Source organism: Rhinoderma darwinii, chromosome 5 (assembly GCF_050947455.1).
Source record: "Rhinoderma darwinii isolate aRhiDar2 chromosome 5, aRhiDar2.hap1, whole genome shotgun sequence".
NCBI classification, from domain to species: Eukaryota; Metazoa; Chordata; class Amphibia; order Anura; family Rhinodermatidae; genus Rhinoderma; species Rhinoderma darwinii.
The window spans coordinates 161,307,755-161,334,863 of record NC_134691.1 but is presented as its reverse complement, the minus strand read 5'-3'; the positions used below and the strand labels follow the sequence as shown (position 1 = coordinate 161,334,863).

Below are 27,109 nucleotides of genomic sequence, written 5' to 3'. Positions count from 1 at the left end.
TTAAAAAACGGGTCAAAATGTCTGTGGTGCAAAATCACTTCAAAAAAATCGGGGGCTGATTTCTCCAGGCAGAATTTTCTGCCTGCAAAAAAAACTCAATGTGGACAGGGCCTAAGGATGCAATGGGATGCAGGGGCGTTTTTAGTTTTTTTTCCCCTGGGCAGCTTTTGCCATGCTTTTCTTTTTTTTGAGTGGAGGCAGAAAAACCTGTGGTGCTCCATTTTGGAATTTTTTTTTCATTAGGTTCATACACCTAAAAAATGGCGTGTGAACTACTCCTCCTAAATATTTTGCAATTAAATTACAAAGTGAGCAAATTCTTTCCTTCTCAATCTGCGTTTACATAGTGCCCAAGATATGCATTCAGGGTCCTCACTTTTAAAAAAAAAACTAAATTTTTTTTTAAATCATAGCAGTATACATATTATGTTGGTTAACCAATATATGTGTAAGGATTTACAACCATTTAATACTAGAGATGGTAGAATCAATTTGCTGGGTTTCAGGTTTCTAGTGAATTGGAGTGACTTACATTTTTAAGAGTTAGGCCCCATTCACATGACCGTAAAAAACCTCTGTTTTTGCGGACCGCAATTGCGGTCCGCAAAAGCGGACCCATTCACTTTCAATGAACCCGGACACCTTTCCGTAGCACTACGGAAGGGTGTCTGTGCCGTGGAAATGTTCCGGGAATTATGGAACATGTCCGTTCTTTTGCATTTTGCGGGCCGTGCTCCCATACTTTGTATGGGAGCACGGCCCGAAAATGCGGCTGTCAGCCGGCGGCCGGCCGTGCCCGCAATCGCGGGCCGAGATTGCAGGCACGATCGTGTGCATGGGGCCTTAGCAGATAGAATAATTTTTTTTAATACAGCCCTTAAACCAAGGCTTAGCGGTTCTGTACACTACTACCAACATCCTGCTTTCCTTCAATCTATAGGATGCCCCCCTCTGCACACTGCTGGCACAACCCTTCATGGGACTCTTATGCTTGTTTAAAGCATCCTTGTCTCAGGACCGTGAGCATTTTCAATTTGCCATAAACATACCAAAGTACCTATAAAGAACATTTAAAGGGGTCATCTAAGGATGACAACCCCTGCCCATATGCCTCTTTAGGGCAGAAGGATGTCACAGAGGGGGCCCCCTGCTTCAGACCCCAGAATGGATAGCTGCTAAGTAAGCGCAGCTGCAGATCTAGTGGACCTGGCACGTGTCCAAATATTACATGGAAGGCTATTCACTTGACTGGCCCCTACTAAATGCCATATTTCCCCTGCAGTGACTGCATGTCTAGATGAGACCTTGACAAGACTTCACCTTTTACTGCTGTGGGTGAGTCAACCAGACCGGCGGTCATCAGCGGGTCACTGTGTCATCTTCATTTTAAGAAGGAGTAGTCTTTGGGACCACTCCATTTAAGCAGTTACCAATTACTGATTTGTTGGTGGCCTGGGAACATCTAGATGTTTCCTTTCTTTCATTTATTTATTTATTTTTCTTTCAACAGTTAGTTATAAACTAACAAAAACAGACATTTAGGGAATAAGTAAAGTCAATGACAACTTACCAAAAGGAGTCCGGGTAAGGAGTCCATTGGTATTGGTGGATGTGTTTGCATGCGCAGTGTATTGTCCACGGCTTCATATGCGCATGCGCCCGTTGCCGCTCCCGGTCTCACCTCCATTGCATAATGGCATGCTGGTGGTTTAGTGGCTCCAAACCTACTGACAGGTTCCCTTTTAACTTTTTTTTTTTTATTTATACATTTCAACTGCGACATTGCGTGTTATGGCAGAATTTCACTTTTGAATTCTAAAACCAATAAATAAGAGTGACTGAACTGTAACCTTGGATTTCTCCAGCAAATAAAGGGTTATACAAGTCAGACAGCTCTGTTGTCCACAGTATTCTAGCTTCTGTTTAGGATCAGATATTAGGAGTCTTAGTGGCTGGGAAAGTACAAAATCACTACTTTTGGCAACAATGACTGTTCATTTGAGGTTGAAACAGAGATAAGTTGTGCAAGCTGATGGATTTGTCTCCTGGACAATTAAATATTCCCATCTGGATTGAGGGGAGGGGGGGACACTAATCTGTTCTGTAAAGATAAATTAGGTGTTCTTACTAAAATTGGGTACTATAGTGTCAAAATACGGGTAATATTTCATATCCAATAAAATATATGTTAGAGAGAAAAGTAAAATTTGTCTTTACATAGACAAATTTACATTTTGTCTTGTATAGTTTGTGGTTTTATTCATGGTTTGTTTGGTTTATCATTGTCCCTGTCCATTTACGTTATCAATTAGTGAACATTCATCCCTTCTGAATCCTCGCGGCGTTGTACAGTATAATCGTAGCATGTTCTAGACGCAGTCACTATTGAAATGGATTTCTCAATCTAGAGATTTTACTGAATTGTTAGAATGGAAATTGATGTTCCCCCAATTTAAAATTAATTCAGATTGGTATCCAGTCCAGATTTGTATATTTCCCTAAATAGAAGGGGTTGCCACAGTACCTTCAGTGGAAGTGACATGCTGATTTATTGCTATACTGTATAATAGGAGGGAACGCTCTGCAGCATTAATAGATTTTTTGCTTGGAGGTACATTTTGGCTTCCTTAACCCATATTTCTACCTTCGAAATTTTAAACACTATAGTATTTGAGAAAATGTTTGTTGCATTATTGAATTTTTGTGGATTTATTTTTGAAGATCTTTACATCAGAAACCACTGTTTAGCTAGGATAGCTTTGAGTACCACGACAAGAAGAAATGTAACATATTCGGGTTTACTTGTATCAGTTTCAGTGTTTTTTTTGTTTTTTTTATATCTGTGGTCAGATTTATTTATTATTATTATTATTATTATTAATAATAATAATATGAAAGGTATCTTTTAAAATCCCTTTCAGAAATTAGGGCTAAATACTGCACGCTTTTCAGGGTATCTTGATTTTTTTTCTTTTAAAGAGGCTATGTCACTAGTTTAGTATTGCCCGATCTCCTAGCTAATCTAATAGGCGCTGTCACACTGATAATGCTAGTGAAAATTGTGTCCCAAAACATTTATTATTTTAAAAGTTATGAGCTTTTTTCTGAATATGTAAATAAGCCTTTATTAGACAACTGAGAGGTAACCACAGCGGATTCTCCTAAGGTAGAGCTACCTCACAGCCTTTGACGCTGTCCTATCAGCATGAAGCTGCTTCACACAATGTGAGAGACGGAGACTGGAGGGAAGGGGGATCACTTCATATAGCCATATCTCGGGCTGTGGACTACCTAGAACAGCGGTATGGTGGCATATGGAAGAGGAGATTCTAATCTTTCATATGACACCAGGATCCCAGTTCTATCTGTGACACAACAGGAGATATCACCAGTTTAATACATAGTTGGGAATGGAAGCTGTATACTAGATGATCACGCTGTGTTCCTGGGGGGGAGAAGCTCTATGCTGATTGGACGGCGTCATACAGAAAACATTACAGAGTGAAAAGAAAGTCACCTCCTATTTGGCAATTATAGCCAAATTAGCATATTTAGAAAAATGCTCATAACTTTGCAAATAATAAACATTTTTTAAAACAAATCACACTGGAGTTATCAGCATCATAGCACCTATTAGATTAGTTAGGAGATGGGGAATTAGTAAACTAGTGACATCCACTTTAAACCCTTCTCGCAAATAGGCGTGACTGTACGTCCAGGTTGCAAGTGCTTTACCGCAATCGGGCGTACAGTCACGCCCTGGCTTTAAACTGTAACCGTGTTAAGTGACACGGTGACAGCCTCCTGATCGCAACTGTTAGGCTGGGTTCACACGACCATGTTACGTCCGTAATGGACGGTACGTATTTCGGCCGGAAGTCCCGGACCGAACACAGTGCAGGTAGCCGGGCTCCTAGCATCATAGTTTTCTATGACGCTAAGAGTCCCTGTCTCGCTGCAGGACAACTGTCCCGTACTGTAATCATGTTTTCAGAACGGGACAGTAGTTCCACGGAGAGGCAAGGACTCCTAGCGTCGTACATAACTGTGATGCTAAGAGCCCGGCTCCCTGCAGTGTGTTCGGTCCGGGACTTCCGGCTGAAATACGTTCCGTCCATTACGGACGTAACATGGTCGTGTGAACCCAGCCTTACTGACAGTTGCTGGGCAAGACTCTCACTAGCACGGGACCAATCGGACTGGTCCCGTGTCCTCAAGTGCTGTGATTGGTCAGTCAGAACTGACTGGCCAATCACAGCAGAGGAAGCAGGATTCACAGGCATCGCCGGCTCTGGCAAGCTCTGTTGTGTGTGAGAGCTTGTCAGTCGGTCGTAGTGAAGAAAAGAGAATTAGACATCTATAAAATTAGATTGCCCACTGCCCGAGTTCCCTGTTAGGTAGCGATGACACCTCTCATTTAGAATTTCCCTGGTAGGTAGGGTATCCTCACTTATCAAATACAGCAGGGTCACTGGTCGCTGGTTCGTTCTTGTTGCTCACTTGGGAGTAGCAAGTTGTTGTTTTTTTGTTAGAAAAAAATAAGACCTTAAAATTAGCGTAGTTATTTTTGGTTTAAGTTCGTATTTGTAAAATCCCCCAATCTGGCCTGGAGGGCTTTCACAGCTGAGGAAATGAAATGCTCTGCTCTGATATGGACAGCGAAGGTGAAGCGCAGTTCGTGCTGTCATCTTCGTCCGTATCTAGCGACTCGGAGTCTGCTCCCCTCCGTCAGCGCAGAAGTGCCGTAGGTCCTGCTCTGCCACAGCTGACATGGGTAGCTGCGGACAATTATACCCCCCAAGTGCCTGAATTTACAGCCACCTCAGGCATTCAAGTTGATAGTACAGGGTTCAGACCCATAGATTATTTTAAACTTTTTTTTTTTTCTTTTCTGACACCCTTTTAAATTTAATGTTCCAGCAGACCAACATAAATACAGGTGAGTTTATATCCCAGAACCCGGACTCGTTTTACTCGAGAAGCCAAAATTGGACCCCCACAAACGCAGTGGAATTAGTGAAGTTTTGGGGCCTATTTTTAAGCTTTGGTCTCGTCAAAAAGCCAAGTATTCGAGACACTTGGTCCCCTGATATTTTGTATAATACCCCCTCTGTAATGCACAATTATGAGCAGGACATGATTTGAAGCTATGCTGAAGATCCTGCACTACAACGACAACAGTCACTGCCCACCCCCACAGGACCCAAGTTTTGATAGGCTCTATAAAATTAGACCATTAATTGCCCCCTACTCAATGTTTTTCCCAATTTTATACCCTCCAACAAAACATTGCAGTAGATGTATCATTAGTGAGCTTCAAGGGTAGACTGCACTTCAGGCAGTATCTACCCAATAAGAGCCCGGTACAGTATTAAACTTTATAAGTTATGTGAAAGTGCCACCGGTTACACTCACTCTTTTAGAGTTTGACGGGAAGACTCCCATATAGATTCCTCAGAATGCCCCCCCCCCCCCTTCCTAGGTATTAGTGGAATGATCGTATGAGAGCTTGTTCATCCTTTGCTCGGCAAAGGATATCATCTATATCTGGACAACTTTTACAACCGTGTCCCATTGTTAAAAGTTCTTTCGTCCAGATCCACATTGGCGTGCAAAACAATCCGCAAATATCAGAAGGGCCTTCCCAAAACTTTGCTGGGTCAGACACTGAAATTAGGAGAGAGCAGAGCTGTCTGCAGCGACGATCTGCTGCTCCTGAAATATAAGGATAAAAGGGACGTCCTTATACTGACCAGCATTCACGACAGCAGAGGCAGCCCTGTCCCTGTACGTGCATCCACCACCCAAGTCCCCAAACCATTTTGCGTACAGGAGTACAATAAGTACATGGGTGGCGTTGACCTGTCTGATCAGGTCATAAAACCACACTGCGCCATGCGCAAGACAATGCAATTTCAGGAAAGGGTCACCAAGGCCCTGATATTTGCTGACCAGGAAGGTGAGGGCAGTTCATCTGGTCCGTCGGTCAGCAGGATAATTCCCGGCCAGCATTTCCCCACATAAATCCCCCCCACTGAAAAAACAAAAACAGAAGCCCCCCATAAAATGCTGTGTTTGCGCCAAGCGAGGCATTCTTAAGGACACCACATACCAATGTGAGGTGGGTCCCACAAAGCCTGGCCTGTGCATGAAACAATGTTTCAAAATATATCACACCTCCTTGGATTTTTAATTTTATTTACGGTTTATCCACCTTTTCTGTCTCCCCTATTGACCATGACAAATTATTATATTTTTTACTTACCAGCCCCATTGCTCATTTAAAATTTGTAAAAAAAAAAACAACCCCTAAAACAAAACTAAAAATTCTAACTATACCAAGAGCCCGAGGGAGTGTCTTTCTCACCTAGGTTGCAAATCTGGGTGAGAAGAATAAATCCAGATGAGATTGGTTGTCTCAGCAAATCTTTTTTTGCTGAGGCCTTTGATTTATTTTTTGGGCTGTATTTTATGTAATGGTAGGCAGATTGGTCGTGGGACCTGCCATTCTCTCTCCCTCCATTGCGGGTTTTCCAGGTAGTCCTAAGTTACTGCACAAATTAAAAATTCTCACTATACCCATAGATGATTACCTAGAGGCCTGTCCCTTCACAAATTAAACATTTTTGCTGTACCCCTAGATGAATACCTTGAAGGGTGTTAATTTTCAATCTAAAATTTCTCGCTATACCTCTAGGTGAATTCGTTGAGGGGTTTAGTTTCCAAAATGGGGTCACTTTTCTGAGGTTTCTAATATTTTGACACCCCAGGGCAGTAAATACCACCGTAGTAGGCCTCAAATATTGCATGGTGCTCTTTACATTCTTAGCCCTGCCATATACTCAAACAGCCGTTTATGACCACGAGTGGGGTATTGTTGTACTCCGTAGAAACTGCTCTACAAATGTTGTGGTGCTTTTTATCTTTTAGTTCTTGTAGAAATTAAAAAAAAATTTAGCTAGGTTTTCATTTTCACGACCTACTTCCATGTATTTCTGCAAAAAAACTGAGGGGTCAAAATGCTCACTACACCCCTCAAGGAAATTATTTAGGGGTATAGTTTTCCAAATGGGTTCACTTTGGGGGGGGGGGGGTTCTACTGTTTTGTCCCCTCAGGGGCTTTGCAAATGTGACATGGCCTCCGCAAACTATTCCAGCTAAATTTGAGCTACAAAAGTCAAATTTCCCTTCTGATCCCTGCCATGTGTCCAAACAGCCGTTTATGCCCACATAAGGGGTATTGTTTTACTCTGGATAAACTGTTCTACAAATGTTGGGGTGCTTTTTCTCCTTTAATGGGGTGATTTATGGGGGTTTGTATTGTATGGGCCCCTCAAAGACACTTCAAAACTGAAATGGTTCCTGTAAAAATAGCTTTTTGAAATTTTCTTGAAAAAGTGAGAAATTTCTGCTAAATTTCTAAACCTTGTAACGTCCTAGAAAAATAAAAGGATGTTCAAAAAACGATGCCAATATAAAGTAAACATCTGGGAAATGTTAATTAGCAACTATTTTGTGTGGTATAACTATGGTGTGTTTTTCACAATTTAAATACTAAATGTATCCACCAAATTTTACCACTAAGATAAAGTCCAATGTCTCACGAGAAAACAATCCTCGAATTGCTTGGATAGGTAAAAGCATTCCAAAGTTATTACCAGATAAAGTGACGCATGTCAGATTTTAAAAATGGGGCTTTGTCATTTGGTCCAAAAGTGGCTGCGGTGGGAAGGGGTTAAATAAATGCATTACGCAATATCCGTCTACGTTTTGTCATCTTTTTAGACCCATGGCATTGAAAACCAAATGTCAAAACCGCAACTGTGCTTTCCACCTTTTTGAAACCCTAATGCAGTTGTTCATAAAAGCAGTTCTTAGAGCTGCTTCTTTTTAAGCGACGCGCAGCAGCGATTGCGTGTTTTTTTTGTTGTTTGTTTTGTTTTTTAAATGTACAGTATGAAGTGAATGGGAGAAAAGGCTGCAATGTCTGTGAATTGCCGCTAAATGTGTGTCAAAGATTCACAGTGAGCAAGTAGAAATGAAGGGAAAGCAGCGCTCGTACGAGCGCTGCGGCCCCTTCAAAACAGCGGATTGGCGGGATAGGCCATCAATTTTTACTGGCTGGAAAACCCCCTTTTAAAGCACTCTTATCAGATAATCGGCCTGTCAGTCTGATGCAGAGCGTTGTTCGGTGCTGCTTACAAGGTATTATATAGTTTAGGTATATCGATATAATAGCAGTGCAAGAGTGTCACCCTTTAGGCTGGGGAAAATATTTTTTCCTCTTTGTAGACCACCGTAAAGACACAACTCCAAACTAAAGGTCTTTTTACCCTGAGCAATTACTTTTACCTCGTAATATTTTTATTTTAAGAATATTGGCAAAATAAAATACATTTATTACAGTGTTTCAAATTGGTTTTCTGCCTGAAATCGTTGGTTGGAAAATCAAGTTAGTCAACATAGGGACTTTCCTTAGCAACATGTTAACCATTTATCCCGGAATTTGTGTCTTTTAGGCTCCTTATACCTTTTTTAACCCATTATTTTTCCTAACACAAGTTTGAAATCTACATTGTATTATTTGCAAAAAAATAATACAATGCCTGTAATGCCTATTTAAAAGTAAAATAAAATGGGTTTAGCATCTATTTTTTTTTTTTTATTAGGGTCACAGAATTAAATATGGTTGAGGTTACAAACCTGATGTCTATATTTGGTTATAAAGATGACATTTTTATCTTTTTATATAAAAAAAAAAAAGACAACATTTAAGGCAAATATCTTCATTCAGACAAACAAACCCAAAATGTTTTATCGTATCATTTGTCACATTTCGGGCACCATGCACTGAACTTCACAAGTATTCCTTAAATAATTCTTCATTTGTCAGTTACGGCTTTGAGTGGTCTTAAAAGAGTTAACTGTCTGTGTCAAGGCGTAAAGATGGTCTTATCTCGCATTCTCAACCAGATTATCCCTTCTGCACACATTTTGGCTTGTCATAATGTTTATATTACACCTGTATTAGCAGCAGACAACCCCAGCTTTCATCAGTCCTTACATTGATACTTGTTGTCACAGATTAACCAGTTGACAAGTTTTTCTTTCTCCGTGTACATTCCTTCAAATGCGAGAGAACAAAACCGGAGGGAAAGAATGTGACGGCTACCACGCTACGCAGAGGGTCTTTGAATATTTGCTGTGAGCATGACTTGCTGCAGTGCCAGCCGACTGGCAGAGTGGTTTTTCCTGCTGTCAACTCTAGCTGGAGTCTTTCATCACGGTGTATCATCCTTCTGCAATGTGTCAGTCCATGAGCTGCTCGGGACGTGATTGCCCAATGTCAGTCATGAGGAGATGAGAACACTTAATCGGGGCTTTGAAAGGAAAAATAGATTTTTCCAACGGCTGAATTTTCTTTTGTTCGTCCTTCCCTGGTGTTTCAGTCTATTATGTTTTATTACTGTATACGATTTACATACACATTATTAATCGGGATCTTACTGGAGACAAAAAAAAGTTGTTCTTGATAGGAATGGGTGACGTTTGTGTGAATTGATACCTTTTTAGCGCTTCAGTAACCTTCACTCACTGTATTTTTTTTTCTGTATTCTCGATAAACCTAGATGAAAATATAGCTGCCAAATTATTAGTGCGGCCCTGTGCATGTCTTATATACCAGAAAACTATTAAGGTCTGTTAGATCCGGCCGAGGTCACCATTTACAATAGCGCAGCATTCTGTGCTATTGTTTCCGGTAAAACCACGGACACCCCGAAGGAACCTATTAAAGTCAATGGGTTCTATTGGGTGCTGGTGGCGTTCGTGGGGCAACAGAACCATTGCTTCTGGTTTTCCCTTGTTCAGCTCCTCTGACGGAGAAGAACAACGGAAAGCGACGACGCAGGTGTGAACATAGCCTAACACTAGAACCACCTTTCCTTTATTTTAGTTTTCAGACTTTTTTTTGTGGATTTGCAAACTGACGACTCTAAGAGCTGAACTGAAGGAGTGATTTATCTTGCATTCCAAAAAGACTAACTATTTGGACTTGTCAGTCACAGGGGATGAACCATGTTTTGTGCTTTGTCATTCACAGGTGCATGGCATTGTACGTCGATCAAGCTCTTTCAACACCGGGAGGATTGAGCACCTATACAAGAATCCACAAGCTCATATAGAAGGAAGTAAGACTATTTCTATGTTCCATTTCTTCTATACTCCTGTCTTCATGAGGCAGTGAATATCTCCTAACTATTTCTTCTTTTCTCCCTATATATATATATATATATATATATTTTTTTTTTTAAATCATGCAACAGATGGAATTTGCCAGTTTTTTTTTTTTTGTTTGGACTTTTAGCCTAAATATCATTAAAACATGTATATAGACCATCTTTTGTAATGAAGAGTATATCCTACTGAACTTAGTACCATTAAAGCCCCATGCACATGGCAGAGGCATACGGAGGTTATCTTATCACCGTACTGCGGTGGGAAAATGATGGCGGTTGCCTCAAACGGCCAAAAGGAGCATTTTCACTTTGTTTTATACAATTTATATATGAATTTATGACAACGAAGTAATTCCGTACTCTGGAAAATCCCATGTAGGGTTCCGAAGCTACAGCATGGTTTTGCTTAAAGAAGGATTTCCAAAATGTAAAAATGGTCATATTTTAGTAAATTGCATTCTCGAAGTTTGGCAATTGTTTTATGTATTTTTATAGAGCGATTGGCGGTTTTCTACTTTGTTGAGGTTGACCCGTGTAAAAGTGACGAGGTGCGGTCATATTGGCTGTCACTTTTGAATTAGATTGCGTCTCAGAAATTTGATGGTAGGACTGCATGCACACTTGCGTTTCGGAATTGTTCTCCGTCTGTCCTTAATTACCAATATGGGTAACGGAATCTACTTAAGGGAGAAGAGAAACAACCACAAAAAGTATTCTTTAGGAATATTTCCCTTCTACCCCGAGCTGAGTTCCGTTCCCATTATGGATAAATAAACAGTTTTAACTGTCAGGATGTCCGCCCAATCGTTCACAAATTAACCATTAGTACCTGAGAAAGATAATTCAAAGGTGCCAACTCATCTGTCTGCACTTCCGGTTGACTGACACAGACGTATTGGCATTTTTCCATACAGTTGTAAGTAACAGAAACACTATTACTGATTTAGGGCCTGTTCACATCTGCATTTGAGGCTCTATTAGGAGCCTATGCCACAGACCTGGCAGAAAACACCGGAAACAATAGTACAGCATTCTACGCTATTGTTTCCGGTAAATCCACGGGCACGCTGACTGAAGCCCGACGTCCCCTATTAATATCAATAGAACCGGCGCTTCAGGTATTTTCGTTGGTCTGCTCCTCTGATGGAGGAGAACAACGGAAAGATCAACGCAGGTGTGAACCGGGTCTTATCAATGTATGACCAATTGTGAAATAAAGTACTTCCTTAGCGCATGAATGGATTAATACTTGTTTCCCATCTTTAGACATGAAGCTACACTATGGGGATCTGACTGATAGCACATGTCTAGTGAAAATAATTAATGAAGTGAAGCCCAGTGAAATTTACAACTTGGGTGCACAGAGCCATGTAAAGGTAAGTCATTATTTTCTGAAATCTTGCCGTATAATATTTCATCCTTTCGTCACATGAAGCATTTCTGTTGTCATATCTAGTTATATTTGGTGTTATAAGCATGTATTTGTAAGTAACTGATGAGTAAATGAATATCTCTATGCCCTATTGCATATTCATCTTATTCTACGGAAGACAGAAGAGGAAAAGCAGAGCGCTTCACGGGACAATGTCATTTGAAAATGGCCAAATAACCGAGCGCAATAGCTCCACTGATCCCTTTTGTTGGTTGGCACAACAACTATAACCCTTGTCAGTGCTGCAGAGCCTCGGATGTTGTATTTGGACTTTTAAGGCTAAGTTTATATTGAGTTTTTTGACGCGGATACCACGCCAAAAAGCTCGTCAAAAACGTCCCAAAAATGCCTCCCGTCAATTTCAATGGGAGGCGGGGCGGTTTTCTCCCGCGAGCGGTAAAACCGGCTCGCGGGAGAAAGAAGCGACATGCCCTGTCTTCGGGCGTTTCCGCCTCTGACCTCCCATTGACTTCAATGGGAGGCAGAGAAAGCGTATTTCGCTGCGTTTTATGCCCGCAGCGCCCAATCGCGAAAATCGGCGTGCAGGGAGAGGAAAATCTGCCTCAAACTTCCAAACGTAATTTTGAGGCAGAAATTCTGCCTGCAAAATACTCCGTGTGAACATAGCCTAAGGGTTCCTTAGCATAAGAAGCAAATATTTTTGTGATGGCCTTTGGCTGTGCTACCCAACGATTGTTTTGGACCTGAATTACCACCTCATAATTATAGTAAAGGGCCTCGCTGTCCACCAATAACAAACTTTAGGGTAATGCAGACTTCTTCAATGAGCCATGTATACCTAGTATAGGTATACATTGTACAATTTTATGTTGCTTGGTCAGCTATACAGGGTGATGATTGGCATTAAAGCAAGCCCTGGTGCCTTCTGAATAGCTGGTCAAGTGAAAACTGTTATTTCCCAGTGCATGTACTATATTTAAGAAAATTTCCATTCAAAATGTAAAAATTCTTCTATATCAGAGGTTAGAGTAGAAGCCAACGTTTGGTAATAAGATATATGGGTATTTTTCATATTGGTAGACTTTTTGTAGCAGTCCTTCTTTGTGATGTGACGGCAGGTGCAGCTATGATGGTTGTCTCCAGTATGGGCTTCTCAGCAGTGCAGGGACAGTGGAACGAACACATTTACAAATGATGTGTAATGACACTTTTTTAATGAAAAATAAGATGTTAGGTAATCGTTCAATACACAGCATAAACACATTTACACCAGTTCATGACTGTCGTGGAGTAGTACATAATGATAAATAATGAGGCTGCAACCCTAGTGAGTAGTTAACCTACACTCCATTAACTGCTTGACGACATCTGTCCAGTATGCTCATCATGAGGGGCAAATACATAACCACAGCCTTTTTTTGTAGGCCCCGATCAACACTGATCAGAGAGTAAGGAAGGAACCCCCCCCCTTTGACTGCTTCACAGGGAATCCCTGTGAAGCAATCAGTGCCCTTACCTTGTGTGGGCAGACAGTACAACGACCTCAGGACTCTGGGCCTTTTTTTTCTGTTAGGGCATACTTGGCTAATTTGCCAGTACATTGTAGTATATTCCCCAAAATAAAATAAATGGAAAAGATAAAACACACATTTACATGAAATGAAATGTAATACATATAGGTCCCAATTCTTTACCATTTTTCCATTGACCTTTTATACCACCTATTTCTGGCACATTTCATTTGATAAATGTGCTCCAATATTTTATAAGTGCACAAAAGAGCTGCTCGTATAAGTATTTTGCGGGCACTGCTATGGGAATTGGAATGTTGGGTTGGTACTATTATTGTGTTACCCAATGGCTATGTTGTTATAAGTTACTGTATGTGCAGACTTTGTAACTATAATTACCTGCGGTCATAACTAGGCAATGTTTTGGATTTCGTTTAACTTATTTGTTGTTTTCTTTTCTTTTTACAGTAAGCTGTAAATTTGATTTGGATTGTATTTTTGATTTGTATTCGGGTTGCACAATGCATCGAAATATCGATACTATTTTGATACCGTGCACCCTCAAATGGTTCAATACCGTTAATTCATGTATTACAATACTAAGCTGTGCAGCCACACAGCTTAATATCGAAACACCTGAATGTAGTTAGAGTGGGGCTGCGGCTTTGTAATACAGGCGTTACAAGTGTCGGCATGCATTTAAGAAGGTGATGCTCATTAGTGCAGCGCTGGTCACACTGGCACTGAAGACAGAACATGGCGGGCGCACTACAAAACACCCCCATGTTCTCTGTCTTCAGTGCCGACCCTCATTAGTGCAGCGTCGGCCGAATCACCTCATGCTGACCACGCGTGCACACTCTTTGTCGGTATCGGGGCAATGGCTGTATTACACCGCCACGGCCCCACTCTAACGGCGGAGATCAGAGAAACCTCATCTCCACTGCAATTCACGTGAATGCTGCGATCAAAATAAAATAAAACTGCTTTCTTTCACTTATTAATGTGAGGTACACGGAATTATGAATTTTGAACCTCCATGTGCCTCACGTTAATAGTAATTAACCCCATCATGTTCCTCACACATTAACCCAATGTTGTCCATTATGACTGTATGACATGAGGAACATGATGCGGTTAATTACTATTTGTGAGGCACATGAAGGTTAAAAATTCATCACACCCACGTGCCTCACGTCAGAAAATGGGAAAACTATTTTAATTTTTTTAAATTATTATTGTTGACATTATCGTTTTGGTATAGCGTGTCTCAATACTACACAAATCGGTCCAAATCCTGGTATTGTGACCCTAGTATGTATATATGTTTGGTTAAATCTGTATGTATGAATTTGTGCGTGTTTTATATTGTAATAGTTCCGATTTTTACGGACATGGCAATACCAATTATGTTTTGTTTTTTACAATGGGGAAAATCACAAGGGTTTTTTTTTGGGTAATTTTTTTATATTTATTGTTCTCCAAAAAAAAACGAAAGTTTTTTATTTTTACTTTTTTTTATTAGTCTTCCTAGGGGACTTGAACGTTGGATCGCTTGCACGATATACTGCAATACTAATGTATTGCAGTATATTATGATTCTGACAGTCTCCTATTTCCGGCAGGGTTTAATAGGAGTGCAAATATGGCAGACCTCGGGGCCCTCCGCTTTCTAATAGCTTAGATGCCACATTCGCTTTTGACAGCAGCATCTAAGGGGTTAAACTAGCGGGATCTTGCTCATTACAGCTGTATTATGCAGCTGACAACCGCGTGGAGTAGGCTCAGTACATGAGCCCGCTCCATACTCCTCCCTCCTTCTTCCCAAGCCCCCCTTCTACCCGGCTATGACGTAAGTATACGTTATAAGTGGGGAAGGGGTGACCATGACCTCTGGTTATTTACATCTACTGTAATAGTGGCACACTCCATGCTACCTACATAGCAGCCATTTCCATTTGTGTTACTAGAATTGAGACTAGAACTGATCTAGACTAGAAATTATGAACATCCTGCATTGTAGTGGGGAACTGAATAAAACATTAGCAGATTAATTTATTTTGTGAAACAAATTGAGAAAAAATTAGAACATATATGGGGAGTGTGTATAGAATAATATTCACCTCGTAAGTTTGTGTTGGGTTTTCTTCTTCTTTGTCTGGACGCTGCAATTTGCGAGAATCGCGGGATCAGAGGTGACAAAATGTGTGCGGTCAATTTGGAAACTAAATGCAGACATTCTGGTATTTCCACATGAATCCCTTCTGTGCCCATCCTAATTAGGAATTCTGCAACGTTTACTGACATGCTGTCCAGTGGGAACCCTTCTTACTGACTCATTACATTGGCTCCGCAGCACTTCTCCCTGACTTGTGTGACAGCCTGAACTCCGAGAGCTGGCTTCTTACAGCGTCTGTGAAATGAAGTGAAAGAGATCATGACTCTTGGCAAAACGTTAGAATATTTTACTCCGAGTTTCTTGGAGAATTAGAGGTTTTGTCTGTTTCAACAAGTTATGTTTGTGAAGTCAATTTTCCGTGAATTGTACGTTTTATTGTGGATATAAAGCAATGACTTATGTTCGTTTTCAAATGCGTAAACACTGTATTTCTTGGAGTACTATCGGTTTTTGCCAGCCTGCGACTAGTGATTCATCACATCCCAGCTGGAGCTCAGATATTGATGCACATTGGGGGTTCACTGGACCTTCCCCGGACTACTCCAGGGCTTGTAGTATAATTGGTAACATAAAGTTTTCTTTAAGAGTGGCGTGGAATAATGTTACGGTTTGGAAATTGTCAAAGAAAAAAAGCGCGAGTGATATGTTTGGTCTGTGTACACAGATGACGTGTGCAGTTTTTGTTTTTTTTACTTTTGTTTGTTTTGGCTTCTATTTGTGCAGAATAACGTTTTCTATCACTCTCTCGCTTCCAGTCCGTTTTATGTGGGCTGCGCAGAAGGCAAGGAAAATAAAATAATAGGAAGTTGGTCTGGTTTCCTGAAGGAAACCAATGAAGATGAAATTGGTTCTTGGAATAAATACACAAGGTCTGGGAAGGACTGACAGAAGAACTCACACTGAATCATAAAGAGTAAGCGCTGTGACTCAAGGGTATGCTACACAGAGACGGATTTGATGCAACATGGTTGACGCAATGTGGGAGAAAGCTAGCTGACTTCTACTTAAGTTTCTTAAAATAGCGAGTCTCGAGACCATGACTTCATGATCCTGGCGATTTGGAGGGACAAATCGTGCACTGAACAGTTTTAGCCGTACCTAGGGGTGTGGAGAAGGAGTGTAGTGACCTCTATGGAAAGTCTTCAACACTAGCTCATTCACAGCAGTGGAGTGAGGCGTAACACTGACTAATACTTCAATTCATGACTTATTCTTGGGAGATTTTATAGGGTCCTATCTATTATTACTTATTATAATTATTATTAGTATGACTGATCTAGCTTTCTCTTCTGTGATACTGTACACTGAAAAACAGGAAAAAAAAATTTATTGTAAAAAATAAATTTGGACAAACAAAATGTGGAATATAAGACTAGGCTGTCCTTGCATAGGGACCGGACACCGCTGGAGCAGTTATGTGTCGCTTCTTCTACCCCAGTTAGAACGATTTCCCTCATTTATAATATTTTACAGGACTTAAGTAATGATGTTCCTCCATCCTTTGTGAAGGGGTGGGAGAGGGAGCTTACTTCGCCCCCGTCGCCGGCTGACTGGTCGAAGGCATTTGCCCTGTGCCATAGATTCTCTATCTCTTGTAAGGCCCAAGAAGCTAATTACAAGATATTGTCTAGGTGGTATAGGGTTCCAGCATTGCTTCACTCCTTCTTCTATCCGGAGGTACCTGATGAATGTTGGCGGTGTAATGGTGTGGGGGGTACTATGTTACACATCTGGTGGGGATGCCCGTTGATCAACACATTCTTGTCTACTGTAGTGGATCTGATACTCAAGATCACGGGTCAGGTGCTTCCCAACACCCCGTAGGTGTTTCTACTCTCCATGCTCCCCGATGCGGTCAAAAGATACACGAAAACCCTGATTAGTTTCCTGTTGATCGCAGCACGTACAGTTATTCCACGCTTATGGAAGACCAGAAGCGTGCCGACCATTACTGAATGGTTCCAGGAGATATTGCATCTGCAGAGAATGGAGGAGGCAACACAGGCCCATCATACGAACTCCAGGTTGGCGAGGTTGGTCTGGCAGGAGTGGAGGGAGTTCTGTGAGTCAGAGGTTTATTTGAGCTATGCCTAGGTCCCATGGGGGGGGGTGGTGTAGGATGGGAAGTAGCCGGTATGGAGGGGGAGGTAGCTGGAATGGAGGGGGGGGGGGTTCTGTGTGGACTGATCTGTCAGATGGTCTGTGGGTTCTCTTGCTATGTTACATACCTTATCCTCTCTCTGATGCGGCGTGTGGACACCAGTTCATTTCGCTGTATGGGGGTTCGGATGCCGGGTGTCGTGGTGCCCACTGTCCTGCATGCATTCTGTATTGCTTATTTTGTAATGCTCGGTGTCCTAATATCCATGTATCTTGTTTATAATATTACTTTTTCTTCTGCTGGTACAGAAGAACGCGGTGCATTGTGTTCGGAAGTGTTCTATGCATAATACCTTTTATTTTCTCTCTCTCTTGTTCTTTTTGTTCCTATGTAAGATGGTTGCGTATATTGCGTATATTTTCTGTTGTGATGTGTAAAGTTTTTGATAAAAATCTAAATAAAAGAATGTTTAAAAAAAAAAAAAAAGTGGAATAGCATGACAAATATAGTAGAGAGCGCAACCGATGTATGAAGCGAATACTATTCGTAAATATTATTGCCTTGCAAAGGGAAAAGGTGTTGAAATTGGGAATGAGACCTTGTTTTTTTTTTTTTCTAGCCTTTTTGTTGGATAGTAGTTGATGGCATAATGGGAACTACAACTCCCTGTTCTTTCGTTACTTAACTTTTATTTTTTTAGATTCGTTTTTAGTTAAAATTTTTGCATAAAGGAACATAGCGTGTAAACTGTAAGACAACTTGAACACCGACTATAATGGCGGAAAAACCAGGGGGGTGGAGTTTTTAAGCCAAACTTTCCGACTGTCGCTATTCTACATGAGCCATTTATGAATCGAAAGTAAAAAAAATAAAATTGTTTTCCCACAAAACGCATGTATCCCCTATCCACAGGATAGGGGATACATGTGTGATGTCTGGGGAACGCTGGGGTCGAGCATGTGAACCAGCACTCCATTCTCATGGAAAGTCCCCCTGGTCTCCTCATTACCGGGGGTCCCAGCGGTCGGACCCCCAGTGATTATACATGTAATAGGGGATACATGTTTTTGGGGGAAACCCCATTTTCTAACAAATTTGCTGTAGTAAAATGGTAACATGCAGCTTTTCATCACCGTTATGTTAATAATCCGGCTACCCAGAAATAAAATATATTTATTGGAATACAAGTTCTTAACTAAAAAGTTTTTTCTAAATTCCTGTGAGTAGTGTAAATATACAACACACTATTCATTGAATACATTATTAATTTTTTGTTAATATATTCTATCTAATATTTTAATTATGAAGCCGGAGTTGGAGTCTGTACAACTTTACCTGAATCTGACTCCAGCGCCACAGCTTTAAGAAATAAGGGTACATAAACATTGTCATACAAAACGACAATGGCAGACGTGGTGGGTCACAAAATGATTGCTTTATAAAAAATCCATGTATATATTATTGTCACATGACGACCATTTCATCTGCATGATAGATTGAACAAACGAATTATGATTTCGGAATCCTTTTACAGAATTCCGAAAAAAATATAAATTCCACAAATTCATAGTGTTTTATTGAATCCATGGAGAAATGAATACGGTGTAATGTTACGCTTGTCGCAATCCACAAAGACTACTACATAATAGATATTTAATTGTATGTGGGAAATAATTGTCTATGGAGGTTTAGGTGGAGCTTGTGGTTTTCGGGCTATTATCCGACCACACAAAGCAATGCCTATTGTCCCTGCGCCATCCATCTTCTAATTAGTGTATGGTTTGTCTTTATTACAGTGCGTAAGAAAGCAAATATTGTTATAATAATTAGAGACCATTTATCGGAGTGACTAGACATCACGTGACCATTATAAATATACATTCTGTGCTGGGAGACTACAACCGTGTGATACAGCAGAGATTTGGTTTATGTCAAGGCTGTGTTCCTACGGTATTCTTGTATGGTGGTTTGAGAGTATTATAAATACATGTCATTTCCTTCTGTCATAAAAAATATACATTGTACGATCCGTTTAAAATACGTTTGCTGCAAGTCTGTACTTTCCCATCAAGTGATAAAAAGAGACTACTTCTGGCCTGTCCCCTAAAAGTCACCCACAGCGGTCTAGTGACATTTTGTTGATCTAGATCCAGTGGAACGGAAATGATTTATTCATGTAGGACATTGTTTCAACTAGAACACTTTTCTTTTTTATTATTTTAGGTAAACGAAGTGAGGTAAATTATTTTATACTATTATTTATTATTATGATTGCTGTTCTTTTATAATGGCGTACGTTTAAAAAAAACAACGTAATTGTTAAATTATTAAAAATAGTGCAGCAAGTTTGTTACCATCCGTTAAATAGTTGCTTTAAGTGGTTCTCTGAGAAAAAGCTGAAATTTACGCTTTTTCCTGGAGGGAAGGAGCCCGTCCCACTCCCATACTTATACTTACCAGGTTTTTTGCAATTCCAGAGAGCCATGAAGGTCTTCATATGGGGGCACACGCAGTTATTTCCTTGTACAGGTTCCCGTATGCTCCTAACAACCGATGCAATGTGATCTGAACAGGCATCCATAATGAAGGAGCCACCCGTATGAAGACCCCTATGGATCTATAAAACGGTGGGAACAATGTAACTATATCTTTGGGGGTGGGGTGAGTTCTTTCTTTCTAGGCAAAAGCCAAGTTGTGTCATTTTTATTGGTGGGTCACTTTTAAGTTCTCGACTGTAGGTATTTTAGCATGTATAAAATACATACGGAATATCTGCTTATTAAAGGGGCTCTTCCAGGAATAGAAAAACATGGATGCTTTTTACCAAAAACAGCACCACACCTGTTCAAAGGTTTTGTGTGGTATTGCAGTTCTTAGACAATTAACTTCATTGGAGCTCAGCTGCAATACCAGCCACAACCCATGGACAGATGAGGCGCTGTTTTTTGAAGAAAGCAGCCACGTTTCTCTAATTCTACACAACCATTTAATGCTGTGAGGGTCTTTTAGCCAACGGACCATAAAAGGAAACACCTCTGCTGTGAGTTAGGGGGGTGGGTAGACGTTTCTCTTTTTAAAACCGCTATGACAAGACTCTTTTTATTCTTATTTATGCATACATTTTTGTATTTTGCACGGATATATAAATATATTTTAAATGGAGATACAAATAAAGCTAATCTATTAATCTTTCAGTGTAGCTAAAATAAAATGGGCTTCGTTCTTATATGGTCCTTCGATGCCAGAAGAAGCTGCAGCAATAGTATACACAGACCCAGTCATTCAAATAATTTTTAAATACATACAATATGAAAATTTGCTGTCACAGAATCTATTTTCTTTCTATATACATAAGCTATTGCTAGCTGTAATTGGACTACACAATGAGTGTGGCATGGAATGCATTTGGCAGTGTTGGTTTCCTTCATTTATGCAGAAATATGGCAAGTTATTGATGTATCATGGTATTAAAAACTTAAGGTTTAAGGAGCAAGGTATGGACTGTGAAGCTCTATCATGTATAGTAAAGTATTCTCAAACAACTTTCCATATTTAGTCTATTAATGCCTGAAAGGAATTGGCCATAAAATTACATAATTGTGACTGTATTATACTAATATTAAAGGGGTGTTCCACGTTCTGACAACTGATGACCTATCCAGCGGCTGCTTCCGGGCATCGGACGATACTGCCGGAAGCAGGTGGCTTTGGTCAAGGAATAGCGGCCGAGCTGCAGTGCTGAAGCTCGGCTCCTATTCAAGTGAATAGGAACAGAGCCGCAGTTCTGATCTGACGAACGGCCGATATTCAGTGGTCGGAGCCATCTGCTTCCGGCTCCAACTACTTCATACCGTTCAAAGGATCCGGTTGCACGGAGGCAGTCGGATCTGATGATCGGTGCGGGGCCCGGGTGTTGGACCGGCACAGATCATATACTGATGACCAATTCGGCGGATAGGTCATCCGTTGTCAAACGTGGAAAACCCCTTTTTAAGACTGCTTTTCAGGGATTCATTTCAGCAGTTTTACAAACCCCATATCAAGATAAATAGACCAGAAAGGAACATTTTTAAAATAAAAGCGAAGCGAACAATAGAGAATACCTATTTCAATTACTTTTGATCCTTAATGAAAAAATGCAAACATATCAATACGTGGTGAACCAGGAAAAATAACGTGGCGGCAGGAATAACTGCAAAATGTCCTATATTGATTGTCGCAGTACAAAAATTTCCGTAACACCGCGTTGGATAAAATAGCCTCCACCAACATTAATAGGAATTCGTTTCAAAAGTTGAACACCAAACTGCTCACATGAGAACATTGCTTTGCTTTTATATTTGACATCATTTTCAGCAAGCAATCTTCCATTAGCAAGAATATTAAACAACCGTATTTAGAAAATATCACAGTAGGTCCGAAAATATTTATTCTATTTAAATCTCTATGTATTCTTCTATTAATGTTTCTTTTCTGTCTAGAATGCTTCATTATATTGTTAGAACCGCCCAATTTACTGCCACTTCAAGCTTACGTAAAAGCTGGACTTCATCCAGTCATCCTAAGATGACACTTTGTACATTTACACTACAGTGTAATATGACTGTGTTCTTACAGGAACTTGTTACTTTGTAACTGTTATTAGATTATTGAACTATCCTATTACTGTATTCCTGTATCACATCTGTTCTCCCTAGCTTTAGATGATCATTGATGGTTATGGTGAACTTGCTGCTAGTTGATGATCTCCGCTTGACAAATAGGTGGCAGTAGAGTGTTACAGACCAGTACAATTGAATCAAAATGTTGATTCACAAATCAGATCGTGACCACAGACTTCAGTATATTTGTTTATTTGTCTCATAACCTGGAACCTTCAGAGTCCTCCGTGAAGAACAGAATAATACAAATGTTTGCTCATAAAAATAACGCATCTCATATGTACATTTGTTTTTACAGTTTTGAAAGTGATGTAATCCGGTACTTGATTATTGTCCTTTTATTTATTTTATTTGTATGTATGTGTATATATATATATATATATTTAAATTTTTATTTTATTTTTAAATGATGTGCCATACCGTAAGTGCCCTTCTAACACTATTGTGTGTGATGCGATCTAATTACGATTATTTACAGTGCTTTTGAAATTAACATTTGAATTAGAATTTCCTAACGTGTTAGATTTTTGGGAATTGATACACAATCCGAAACCACTGTGAACGTAAGTTTTATGTTCTGATGAATTAAAAAAAAATAATAATCTTTATCTACCATTGTATGACTCCAGGTAGGAAATAATAAAATTACATTTACCTTGGCAGTTTGAATGGCTTTAAGATTCATGTAAAAGTATGTGTATAAAATCTGCATACATTCTGAAGTTAATAATTATGCCATTAGTTAATAAATGTTACTATTTTTAAGTGTGCAGTTACTATTGTTAACATTTTTGCTTAGTCTAGCTCTTAAAATAGTATTTCCATGCAGTGTTCGCACTAGCTGTACGCTCTGGAAAAGAGAGTGAAAACAACATACTAATGAGCTCAACAAACACAATCGCTCTGTAGGATGTGGTCTTTTTAACTCCGCATGGTGATTTTAGGCAAAAAAACAAACAAACATAATTGCTCTATTGTTTTGCTGTACTATCCTTGATCGATCTGTGCACCCGGTTACTGCCCCACCTGCTGGTAGCAACACTGAATAGATGGGGAGGTCTTATATATATATATATATATATATAGTGTGTATGTGTGTGATATTTATATATATATATATATATATATATATATATATATATATATGTGTATATATTTCTTCTGCTGAAGTTTTTTGATGTGTAAAATCCTGTGCAATGCTCCTTACCATCCTGACCTGTAACAATGACCACTTCTGTGACCATTACCCATGATAACAGTTCAAGTATCAATTGCTAGAGCGAAAGTGATTGTTAAGTAAAAAAAATATATATATTATACCCATTTTACATCACCTTAACGTAGATTAGAGTTGTCTTTTTAGGCTATTTCTGTGTGATAATCCATATCGGAGTGTCTCCGCTATCTGTAGATGAAAGATAATGTGACTGCATTGGGATAGTATAGGGAAGTCACAACACGGTGTCCTGCGACATTGAGGGCAGGAAAACCTACATTATACTATACGTACATTAGGCAAATGTGAGGGCTGAATAGAAATGCAGGAAAATGTTAGAAATGCCTAGTAAAACTTTAATTTTTATGTTTTTATATATTTTATATCAACTTGGGCGCAAGCTATTTCTTTAAATGATGGCCTTGATTTGCTGTGTAAATGGCCACCACTGTTTTTGAGTGGGACCCATGCTCGATGGGTTTAATGGCGCTGAATATTAACTACGTGTTGTAACGAGCTGAAAACGTTAATCCTCCATTCTGATCGAAAGAATGTTGAAGGAATGAGATAAAAGAGATTTTTACTAAGTACCCAGTCTATAAAATGAAAGCGTGTAGTGAGCTAGATGTTTAACTGTCCTTTTTATGCCCCAGAGAGATTAATATGAATTAAGGAATGTATGATCCCACATTTTTACAGCTAATGCCCTGCTAACCTCCGAATAAATGCTACATATTATCTTTTCTGTCCACAAGTGGAGATTAAAAATGACTTTGTGTCTTTAAGCAAGTGTTAATATTGCTGCTAGTACATTGTATGATCGGCCAGAACTCAAATTAAAGGCCATGTACTTCCTTTCAGCAGTGCTACTAATAATGGGAAACCATTACTCCAGACCAATGATGTTCTAAAACTTCCTAATCAGAATTTAGGACGCTTTGTGTAAACTCAAAATAATTTTTATTTATTTTTTTTTATTTTTTTTAATAATAAAAATTATTCTTAAATGGTTTAGAGGAAATAAAAAAAATTATTATTTTTCTTTCGTTTATGACCAGTGGGGTTCCTACTACTTGTTTCAAATGAAGTAGGTCCTGGCCCAAAGAAGCAGTAAATCCTCTTTTGTGCTAATGTGGGGGTTCAGTTTTTCATGGAGAATCCAACATATTTCCTGTTTTTAAAGCGGATTGTTTATTTTTTTTTGTTGCAAGATAATATTTGTTATAATTTTTTATATATTTAACAAATACTATGTCAATAATTATTTGTATTAGTCATTTAATTCACTACTTTTTGTGGGTGACTGTGCTTCGGGTGTGAATTACATGTACAAAATGGGCAAATTACATGTTGTACTTTAATTTAAACTTATTGCTTATGTCAGAAGTCGGTGCAAACCGAACATCATGGAAGCCAAGGATTAACCGACCTACCTTCAGCCTTCCATGAAGACTTTAAAATAGGGTCTTAAAGGGGTTATCAAGGATTAGAAAAAAAGTCTGCATTTTTTTATTTTTTTTTTTTCTTCCCCCCACCCCCAAGAATAGGACCATTCATTTCCATTGGGCTGTGTCTGGTATTGCAACTCCACCGCATTCAAGTGAACAAGAGTGGCACTATTCCAGGGAAAGAAAAAAAAAAGCAAAGCCATTTTTTTTTTCTAATCCTGGAAACCTCTTTAACCTGGTGGCTGTAAATTTGGGTTGAAATAAAAAAAATAAAAATAAAGTAAAATCGAAAAATCTGGTCTTCTAATTATAAAATAATCACTATGAAATGCAATAGCGGTTTAGCATAATAATGAATTCTCTTTTTATATGGTAACGGTTTTTAATTGGCCTGGAAAAATATTGCAATGTGTGACATTAACAAAATAAAATACAATTAAAGCATTTTACCACCAATATGTGGTACTAGAAGATCAACCGATTATAAAATGACTCCAGATTTGTAGGATAGCTAAACCTCAGTGATGTGTAACAGCTTCATTTTCCCATGTGGTTACATTCACACTAGAATCGCCCTTTCTCATAAAGCTTGACAAGTTTTCAAGAAGCACATGATGTGCCCTTACATGTTTCTCAGCATGACACAATTACAACAAGATCCATAAAATAATTTGAGATGAGCACCCTCCGTAACTGACTACTTTCAAAGTTCTGTGTGGTATAATTGGAAACAGGCAAAGGATGACTATTCCGGCAGTATTCTTGCTTTGTAAACTTTGGCATGCATTTTCTGGGTTATTAAGATTTCATAGTAAAAAGCATTGTGCAAGGGGAAAGTAACACATATGTTTTTATAGAATTCACCTTTGCACTTACAGAGTGGAACACTGAAGCATTCTACATTAAAATGCAAGATGTTTTAAAGTTCTCTAGTCACCAATTTAAATATCTTGCTTTTTTACTAGTCGGTTCTTTAAGCTAATATGACACACAATTAGGTATATGTCTGGGCAGTGCAAGGGGGATAGGAGGGGGAGGGTTGTTACACACAGTGACTGGCTACAAGGGAGAGGGGAGGAGAAGAAACCTGTAATGATTGCATAAAAACTCGTAGGCTATCGGCTTTGCCAGATGACCGAGATCTGCCCGATGACCGAGATCTGCCCCATGAGAGCTAATATGGCTGACAGGAAGTAGCTTTTTTTTTGTCAGAAGCTGAAGTTAGGAGAAATTTGTAGGATTAACATCTGCGCTTACCATTGCAAGCACTGTCCGGTTTATTTTATTTTTTTACTCGTTTTAAGGAAATCAATGAGTGAGAACTATGATATGCAGTGGTTCCTCAAGGTTATGATTGTTTCAACTTACAATGGTCTTTACTGGTACATTGTAATTTAAGATGCCGACTAATAATAGCCAATTACCATAGGGAGGGCTAATCTGTGGCACATGCGCATAAGCTGCTCTTTTGGGAGAGGTCAATTTTATTTTTACGGTTCTACTCTGTGTACCTCACACCCTGAAGGAGCTCCCCTTCTCAACATAGAAAGTAACTTCTCAGCCTTCAGCAGTTATTTCTGACTTTTTTTTATATTTAAGGTCTTGCTTCATCTATAATATAGTAGTTATCTGCTTCAGTCTTAATTTTTTTTCTTATTTTGGGTTGCATTTTACAAATTTTCCATAAAATTATGATCTCAAGTTACAATATTTTAGGGGTTACAATGGTCTTCCTGGAACTAATTGATATTGTAGTTTGAGGGACCACTGTATAATAATCTATTGCATACCGGTGATGCATTCTACTCCTAACATTTAAATGTCACTAAATATCATTGCTTGCATTCTAGAAGTCAAGTTAAGCTGTTTTTTGAATGGCAGTACATTATTGAGTGTTGATATTTAGACATCTATATTGTTTTAAAAGTTTAAAGGATTTCTGTAGAGGAATTTTTTTTTTCTTTTTTAGTAAAGCAATCATGATTGTCAAATCGTCACATTATAGAGCATCAGTCAAAATGTCTACTTTCTCTTAAAAAGACAGTCATCACTGCTGTAGTGTAAGACGTTCTAAGGGTATGTGCACACACACTAATTACGTCCGTAATTGACGGACGTATTTCGGCCGCAAGTCCCGGACCGAACACAGTGCAGGGAGCCGGGCTCCTAGCATCATAGTTATGTACGACGCTAGGAGTCCCTGCCTTGCTGCAGGACAACTGTCCCGTAGTATAATCATGTTTACAGTACGGGACAGTTGTCCTGCAGCGAGGCAGGGACTTCTAGCATCGTACATAAGCCCGGCTCCTTGCACTGTGTTCGGTCCGGGACTTGCGGCCGAAATACGTCCGTCAATTACGGA

At 39.5% G+C, this 27,109-nt stretch overlaps 1 protein-coding gene across 5 annotated transcripts in view; it reads left to right on the top strand.

Moving 5' to 3' along the window:
• GMDS (GDP-mannose 4,6-dehydratase) overlaps positions 1-27,109 on the top strand; it is a 507,671-nt gene that overhangs the window by 88,979 nt on the left and 391,583 nt on the right. For all 5 annotated transcript variants that reach the window (XM_075828476.1, XM_075828478.1, XM_075828474.1 and 2 more), the window contains 2 exons: positions 10,103-10,190; positions 11,505-11,614. In XM_075828476.1, the coding sequence (XP_075684591.1) occupies positions 10,103-10,190; positions 11,505-11,614 (198 nt within the window). The remainder of the gene's footprint in view (positions 1-10,102; positions 10,191-11,504; positions 11,615-27,109) is intronic.